The sequence below is a fragment of the Pipra filicauda genome, unplaced genomic scaffold (assembly GCF_003945595.2).
Source record: "Pipra filicauda isolate LSUMZ 115617 unplaced genomic scaffold, ASM394559v2 scaffold95_size2449627_pilon, whole genome shotgun sequence".
NCBI classification, from domain to species: Eukaryota; Metazoa; Chordata; class Aves; order Passeriformes; family Pipridae; genus Pipra; species Pipra filicauda.
Genome location: NW_024105153.1, coordinates 1,196,821 through 1,205,123, shown reverse-complemented (window position 1 = coordinate 1,205,123; position 8,303 = coordinate 1,196,821). Strand labels below are relative to the sequence as shown.

Below are 8,303 nucleotides of genomic sequence, written 5' to 3'. Positions count from 1 at the left end.
CGCACGGGTCCTGGCAGGGGCACACCCGTCACAAAGGAGGGGGTCCCGGGCTGCAATGCGGGGCTTGCCCGGGCGGGAAGAGTCGGCTGACGGAGCAGCACCCTGAGGAAGGGTTTATCTAGGCAACCCTCCTGCGTTTTTCAGCTCGGCGGCGGCGCTTTCTCAGACGCAGGACTCACCCCGGCCAGGACCCAGGGGCGGTGCGGCGGTGAGCGCTTGGCGGGGCCGCAGCAGTAGCAGCGCCGGGGTGGTGTCGCCTCGCCATGGCCAAGCACCACCCGGACCTCATCTTCTGCCGCAAGCAGGCGGGCGTCGGTGGGTCCCGGGGCATGGGCACGGGATGGAGGGGTCCCCTGGCCCCTTTTCCCGCAGCGGGGCGAGTAGGAGGCGCGCGCGCGCGTGTGGGGCCCGTCAGCGGCCGTTGGGGGCGCGCGCGGCTATGAGGCCTGAGCGGTGGGGGAGGGGAGAGGGGGCTCCTTCCCTCCTTCCTTCCTTTATTTTCCTTTTATTTCGCTGCCCTGCCGCGCGTTATGGGTCCACAGCATTTGGAGCATCCTTCTGGCTGCGAGATAAGTTATCTTCCAGGCTATATCTGAAATACAGGAAAGGAGATTTATCCATGTCGCATCTCGGTCAGAATTTGCCCAGTTGAGTCTTAAAGAACTCTTAAACAAGGTTAGAAGTTGAGACATCCCTTCCAGGTTTTTTGTCGCTCCTTGGAGAAGCACATTTAAGAAGCAGCTTTCTGCGAGATCTGTAAACACAAAATATTCAGCTGCACTGTCCAGAGGAAACCTCCTTTTAGAACATGCAGTCCTTCTAACCTAATCTATCTATGTTGAAAATTAATCTGTCAAATCCCTTGTCTCTCAGACTTCAACTGAATCACTGTTTAGTCTTTGTGAATGTGCACATCTGGTCTTTGGAGCTTGATATTTATGGCATTTATCCAAGCTCCTAATACCATGGCTGTGAGTTTCCTAGACAAGTGACAAAACTGCTAAGATACATTTAACTACTTTCATGTTCTGAAGTGAACAAGGCTATTTTGGCTGCCTTAAGTAAACACTTGATTCTATTTTTTTTTCTCTAATTTAAACCAGTGTAAAAGCTATGCCAAGACAGCTGTACAGGATTTCCTTCAGTCAGGCACATTGGCTGTGTTTGAAATGGAATAGTGAATGTAGGTTTTCGTACTGCCAATGGGTGTCATTGTGTGTTCACAGTGCATTGAAACTTTGATCTTGGTAAATGTCTCTAGGAGGATATATATTGCTTATTGTAAATATGTTTGTATTTATGCTCAAACTGTTTCTGTGGTTTACCTGATCACTGCAGAAGATAATTATTTGACATTCAAGCTTTGGAGTTACTTATATTTTTCTCCTGCTTCTGCCTCAAATAATTTTTTTCTTCTTTTTCTTTTTTTTTTTAACAGCAATTGGAAGACTTTGTGAAAAATGTAAGTATAACTTCAACGTGTAGTTGCTTGAGAGCATGGTGTCGGGGTTAGAATATGCAGTTTGGATCCAGAGGTTGGATTCTGTTTTTGCTTTAACCACGAACTTGATGTCATTCTTTGAGGTGGGAACAATGCCTGCATGTTGCAAGTGAAACTCAAGGAATACTTAAAAAGTTATGAGCTCAGAACACAAATGCAGTTCTAGGGTACGTACTGCCAGCATTTCCAGCGGCTGAGGCTGTGGTGACTACTTGAATGGATCCTTGTAATCTGTAATGCAAAAATATCAGCCTAATCATTTCAAAGCATGGGGGAAAAAATGTCTTCATCATACCTCGAGAAAGGTTCTTCCTTCTGTCTGTAGAAGAAAAAATGGAGAGAGAACCCCTAGAGTTAGAGCAGGGAAAAAAACCCCCACAGAATCAAATGCCAGTGTTTAGCTGTAAAAGGGAAGAAAGAACTGTCGTTAGATCCTTGTAGGGGAACAAAAGAAATAAGGTCAGTAGCTTGTGACTCAAAAATAGTATGAAAATAAGTAAAGTGGGAGAAGGATGGTCTGAAGCAAAAGATCATTTTCAAGAGTACCTGGCAGTGAAACAGATTCCCATTGGTAATAGCTGAGGGCTGTCACGCTGGAGATTTAAGAGCAGGTTAGGTGAGCTGTTTGCGAGAGTCAGGATTAGATACCTTGGGAACTAGTAATAGGATATGAAGCCTTTCATCCCTAGGTCAGTGTTTTGGATAAGACCCAGCACAGCAGAAACTGGCAGTGGCATGTGATGGCTCCTTGCCTGTATGATCTGAGTACTTGAATTTCACCCAGTTCCTTGTGAGAGAGCAAGAGTAACTTTGTGAAATGGCTGTTTATGCCAGTTTGCCCTTTCTTTGGCCTTCTCATGGATGAAGGATTAAAGGGAGCATGAGTACAGTCTCTTATCTCTTTGAGGACAATAACTCCATACTTTTGTTGATGTGGCACTGTGGGAGTAGTTTACACTGCTGCTTCTGTGTACATAAGAACAGTAGTCCTGCTGGTACAGCATTTTTTTCGCAAGTGAAAAATTCAGGAAAAGTAGTAGCATGATCTAAGCAAGTGTTGGCTAATCACAAAGAAGTAACTTTGGGTTTCTTCTCTGATTGTGAATGTGTGAATAAATTAAAAAAATGTGGCAGGCTACTGGCCCTTGTTCCTCTCAAGTCTTAGTGCAAATACAAGGTTGTGCCCTGTGCGAGATAAATTTCTGCAGTTCGTTTGTATTATCTTTGAGTGTACAGGCAAGTTCTTTCACTAGGAAGCTTTTTCTCTTTGATGTGGGGATGGAGCGAAGGACTTTCTGTAACCAAAGGCTCTGCTGTGCTTGCAGGTGATGGCAAGTGTGTGATCTGTGACTCCTACGTGCGGCCCTGCACCCTGGTGCGCATCTGTGACGAGTGTAACTACGGCTCGTACCAAGGGCGCTGTGTGATCTGCGGGGGCCCAGGAGTGTCCGACGCCTACTACTGCAAGGAGTGCACCATCCAGGAAAAAGATGTACGTTGTCGTCCCAGTTTTACTTAGTAGCCATGCTTACCTTTAAGGGGCTTAGAGCTGCTGAAATTAGCGTTGGGACGTGGGATGCTTGGCACCGATTTGCAGTACCTCATACCTTTCTTCCCGTGTTGATAGTTCCCCATGTTTGCAAAGCATTTTGAGATATTGCAGCATTTTGAGGTATCATAACTCTCTTTGTCCCTAAGGATCTCTGATTATTTTGCACACTCACAGTTGTTTCCTCCACACACTGCTTGTTACCACTTTAGGTTGTTACCTTACATCTCCAGCCTAGGTTTCACTAGGATCAGAAATATTCCAGACACTGCACAGGCAGTGGCAAAAGCAGCTTCTCACTACAAGTCCATTATCATCCACTGACCAAGAGGACATATGGTACTGGAATCAAAACCTTTGTTTTCCTTTGGATAGCAACATGAAGTTAGTCTCAAGTGTCCAGTGACTGCACTAGTAATTGTGTTTTACAAGTTTAATGCCTCTTGTATAATTTCAATGGCATACAATTTATATTTTCTTATTCTTTTTTGGAATGGTCTATACTGTAGACATCTCTCTGCTAACACTTTGATGTAATGGTCCCTTATGTCTATAGTCATTGCTATAATCTTTTTATAATCTTGTGCTGAAAGATAGGCACTGCACATGTGAAATGAGGCAGCTGCTCACCTCTTCTAAGGCTTTTGTTAATAATTCAACACAAGGAGTGCAGGACATGAAGAACTGCAATGAAGTGTTAGAAAGATGTCAGGGAAGAACAAGAACATGACGTTTGCAGTTCCAATATTCCCAAAATATGGGCCTGATAGCTGTTAAAGTGTGTGTTAAAGGTTGCTTGGGTTTTGGTGCTTTGCAAATATCGTTTCATACACACCCTAATGACAGATCTGCTGAGAGAATGGTTCAAATTGATTTACAGGAGTGTCCTCAGCTGACTGAGTTGCTGGTTTAATTCTCTGCAGTGCCTATGTATTCTCTAGAGGCCTTCAGCTAAATCCAGGACAGGGGCAGGTCTTCATTTGAATTTAGTCATTAGATCTAACAGGAACATAATCTTTTTCCGTACCTAAATATGGCTATAAGTGCTGGGATGGTGGTGCTGCCTCCTACTTTAGAAATGCAGTGAGAACTAGTAGTTTTCTTCACTTGCCTTTGGAACAAAGACACCTGGCTTCATAAGTCATGAGTAAAATAGGCTTGGTTTTATTTTTATCAATTCATATGGATTTCCAACCAGTGTTTTTCATAGCCTAAGCTCACCTTTAGCTTATCATGTCTGGTTCAGGTGTGAAATAGCCAGCTGCTCTTCAAGGGAGGACTGTGGAAAACAGAGCTAGAGGAGAATTACAGGTCTGGGGTATTTTGACACCTGGGTGAAGGTTGCTGTGAGCGAAGACAGTTGATCTGTAGCAGCAAACTCAAATGTTAGGTATTGCTGCAGATCTGAAACAGACACGATTGAGTCGCAGGATTGAAAAGTGTTGGCACAAGTGTAGGGTGCCCAGAAGGGGAAAAATTAAGTGTGCTGCTGCCTGTCACAATTATGGTATCTGGTGCTGATGTGAATAAGGAAAACAGGGAAAGAGCTCTCTACTTGAAGCTTTTACAGTCCAAGCACTTCCATCATTCTCAGAGGAAGACTGAAAAAGATAGTGAAGCAAGAAAGCAAATACTAAAATGAAGGGAGGAGGTGGAGTGCTACTGGGCACCAGGCAAAGGGCCTGGTTACTCTCAATTCATTGGTTCTGGTGGAGGGAGGAGTGAAGAACCGCTTCGGTCTGCGGGTGAGGGCCAGAATCCCACCTTGTCATCCAGTATACCTGTGAGTTGCAAAAAGTAATCTTTTCTTGGGGACAGGAGCATGCTCATGTGCTGCCTCCTTAGGAGGAGGTGGAAGAATGAACAGAGCCCTGCAATAACGCTGTCAAGATTATCACAGACTCCCTGGATCATGGGAGACAAGGCTTGGAAGAGTCCTACTATTGAGGTTCAAAATCAAATAAGGAGACAGTAGCTAGAAATGGGTTGTGGCAGGTGTATGGGGGAAGGATGATTTCTATTCATCACCTCTCCTATTATTTCTACCATGCAGACCTTCCCCAGCAGATTATATCTCTGGCACAGGAGCTGGACAGCTTGGGTGCAGATTCTATAGCATTTGACATCTGCCCAGAGGCTTTCTAAATCTAATGCGCTCAGGCTTACACATCAGCCAAGGATACATGTTCCTCTCCCTGCTGGGCCCCTCACAGCTGCTGTGTCCAGCCACAACATTTTGCTTTTAAGAATTATGCAGATGGTGGGCTCAGGTGGCCCATGGACAAATGGTCCCTAGTACACCAAGAGGTGCATCTCTGATTTGTTTTCTCAACCACACCTCTGAAGTGGGTCTCCTCCACTCCCCTTGCTTTTCTTGTGGCATTTTTTCTCACAATCTACTGGAATTCAGGTACAAAAACTTATCTGTGTAGCTGCTGTGGGCAGCTGTCCTCTTCCAAGATGACCATACAGCCTCTGCAGTAATTGATCCAGGAAATCTGAGATTCAGTTCTGCTGTCACAGCTGAGAGGGGCTCCTATACACAAGAATGGCTTGGTGACATCTAAAGCAGCAAGATTCTTTTTGACTAAGGAGGGGAAAGGTTATTCCTCTGGGCCCTATAAATCCTGTGTATCCTAATTTAGAAAGAAATTAGTCTTGAGGCACTGAGCATCCTTTTCATTAAACTGCTGATGTTATATGAGCTGTTTTCCGTCTCAGCCCTGAGGAAGAGAAAGTCCTAGAGTAATCCTGAAAAGGCATCCATACTCTTCCCTGTTCCACTGTCTTACTGGTAACCAGCACTGGAGGGCAGTTTATCTCCCCAGGTGTTCGAAGTATGTGTTGAGGACAGGGTGAGGAGCGTGGGAACTGAGAACCTACTAGAACTATGCAAATGATGACATTGTTCTGTGTTTGCCCATCTCCTAACCTACATCTTCTCTTCTTACAGAGAGATGGTTGCCCTAAGATCGTCAACCTGGGCAGTTCCAAGACAGATCTTTTCTATGAAAGGAAAAAATATGGCTTCAAGAAGAGGTGATCCTATCTGTACATGGCTATACCTCCTGCCAGGTTGGCAAGAGGGTCTTGGAACATCGCTGGACTTTACTATTATTGAAAACCGGTTGATTATGTTTTTCTAAAGCAGTACAGATTCAGTAATATACTTGGGGCTGGAGAAGTAACAGACTGAATGACGACTGAAACCTGATCAGAACCAACGATAAGCTAGAGCAGATGAGGATTACTGTCTCTTGCCTTTGCAGAAGCTCTGCAAGTAGTTGCCTCAGCTTTCTATACAAAGCCTGGTGGGCAAGCACTTACGCATGGAGGAGACTAGCTCAGTAAAAAGCAAGTGTCGTTTCAGGTGTGGAGAAAGACTTTGTGGTTGTTCTTACTAGGCTATTTGAAATTGCCCCATGCATCAGTGTTGAAGAACAGAGCACCAATCCCATGTGTCTGCTCCCCTCCTCCATTCCTTCAGTATATTTCCATGCTGCCCTGTTTTGTAAGGAACCTGCTCATGGCTGGTGCCTTCCTAGAGAGAGCACAGCTGTTCCATGTTTTCTTTGTCAGATTAATCCAAGGCCCCTTCTTGCAACCATTTCTGTAGGATGCATACCAATAAAGCTTTTCATTTGGGTTTTTATTTTTTGTACAACAAAGATTTCTCTCTGGTTCATTCTGTGCCTAGCCTCTCTGGAGCTTTCTGGGGACATGCAGGATTAGCCCAGCTAGCCCTGCACAATGGGTTATCTGGTTTCTGACAGTGTCTGCTTATGGCCACGTGACCTTGCTGCAAGGAGCTTCAGGGAACGGCTATCGCTTTTGTCTGCCTGTGATCCCGGCCACTGATCATTTTGTCCCGTAGCGTGAGGATCGCTGAGCTTGTAACCCTTATCCTAGCTAATACGGCTGTGGATGTTGTTTCACCATGCAAGCATCCAATCCTTTCTAAAACCTGCTAAGCTATTTGACTCGCTCTCCTGTTCTTGTGAATAAGTTAAAGCCTTCCCTGCTGTAATGGGAAACCAACTATTGTGTTCTGGGCTATTGGCCGTGTGCGTGCTGGAAACCAGAGGCTGCTTGTTTGTCAAATACCAATACAGGCTAAAAGCAGTCTGTTGGCTCAGCAGAGATCTGGAAATGGGCGCCTTTGTGCAGAAGCGGAACTGAGCTCCCTATGGGTGCGTACCCTCCTCAGATGGTTAAATTAGGGTCATAGCTCCGTGTGCCCTGTAGTCTTTAAAGTCCTCCTAGTCTGAGCAGAGTGTGTGCTACAGTAACAGGGTTGTCTTTGCATGGTCTTGGGGTACAGAGCTTGTTCTGTGCCTCTTCCAGGATTTCAGCTGTTCCCCTGAGGCTAGTAGCAATTCCTTTAACTCCTCTCTGGCTTAAATACCTCTTCTCCTGCTCTAACTATTTAGGTGTTTCATGTAAGAGTGAAAACAAGCAGATAAGTTGTGATCATCCTTCGCTTAAAAGTCATTTTTCCCTGCTGCAGCCGGCTTTAGCTATGACTGGCCCTGCAGCTCTCTCAGCCACTCCTCCCTCTCCTGCCCCCAGCTATTAATTCTGTCAGGTTTCTCTTCCAAGCTTTTTGCAGTCCTGAGAGTATCTGTATGTCTCCTTCCCTGCACCATGGTTCCCCTACACAGCTTCTTGTTAATTTTTTACTAATGTGGATGCCATTTACCAAGAGATTCAGAGAAATCTGGCTCTTTGGTTACAGCAAACCCACTCTCTCAAAGTAGTTCTACCTGAATAAGCAACTGCCTCTTGCTCCAGACTGAGAAGTCCATGTCAGAGCCATTATCAGCCATGTTAAATTCTGTATTTCTTTAAAAGCAGGGTATGACATGCAGATTTTTTGTACCTGGAACTTTATCACTTCAACCAGAATTTATCACTTGCCCTCAGTCAGGCCACCCAAGTTATCACACTAGGAATGTGGTTTTTTTTTCTTCCCTGGAAGTTTCAGATGACAAAAGTTTTTTGGTGAAGGTAGAGAGAAATGAAGTTAGGAATTATTTTTTTGTCTCAGAAGTATCGTCCCCTGGTGCGGGGACCCCTAGAAGAGCTAATTTTAGAGCAGTCCTTGTTCCTAATCATTTAGCAGGATCAGCCAGGCAGGGGTTGCTATAGAGATACAAGTTTCCCCATCCCTTCCCCCATCCCCAAAAATGGCTAAGCATACTTACTTTCTTGGCACTCCTGATGCCCTCACGCTGACTGCTGGATATATCGGTC

At 45.2% G+C, this 8,303-nt stretch overlaps 1 protein-coding gene across 1 annotated transcript; it reads left to right on the top strand.

The window, feature by feature from the left end:
• The first annotated feature begins 35 nt into the window (after positions 1 to 35).
• PHF5A (PHD finger protein 5A) lies at positions 36 to 6,735 on the top strand. The gene is made up of 4 exons (XM_027722726.2): positions 36 to 315; positions 1,439 to 1,462; positions 2,827 to 2,993; positions 6,004 to 6,735. Exons 1-4 carry the CDS (start codon positions 264 to 266, stop codon positions 6,091 to 6,093), a joined length of 333 nt encoding a protein of 110 aa, XP_027578527.1. The 5' UTR covers positions 36 to 263; the 3' UTR covers positions 6,094 to 6,735.
• Positions 6,736 to 8,303: the final 1,568 nt, after the last annotated feature.

Coding starts and splice junctions, on each gene's coding strand:
- PHF5A (XM_027722726.2), top strand. CDS start 264: ATGGCCAAGCACCACCCGGACCTCATCTTCTGCCGCAAGCAGGCGGGC. Junction 316..1,438: donor CCGCAAGCAGGCGGGCGTCG/GTGGGTCCCGGG, acceptor TTTTTTTAACAG/CAATTGGAAGACTTTGTGAA. Junction 2,994..6,003: donor GCACCATCCAGGAAAAAGAT/GTACGTTGTCGT, acceptor CTCTTCTTACAG/AGAGATGGTTGCCCTAAGAT.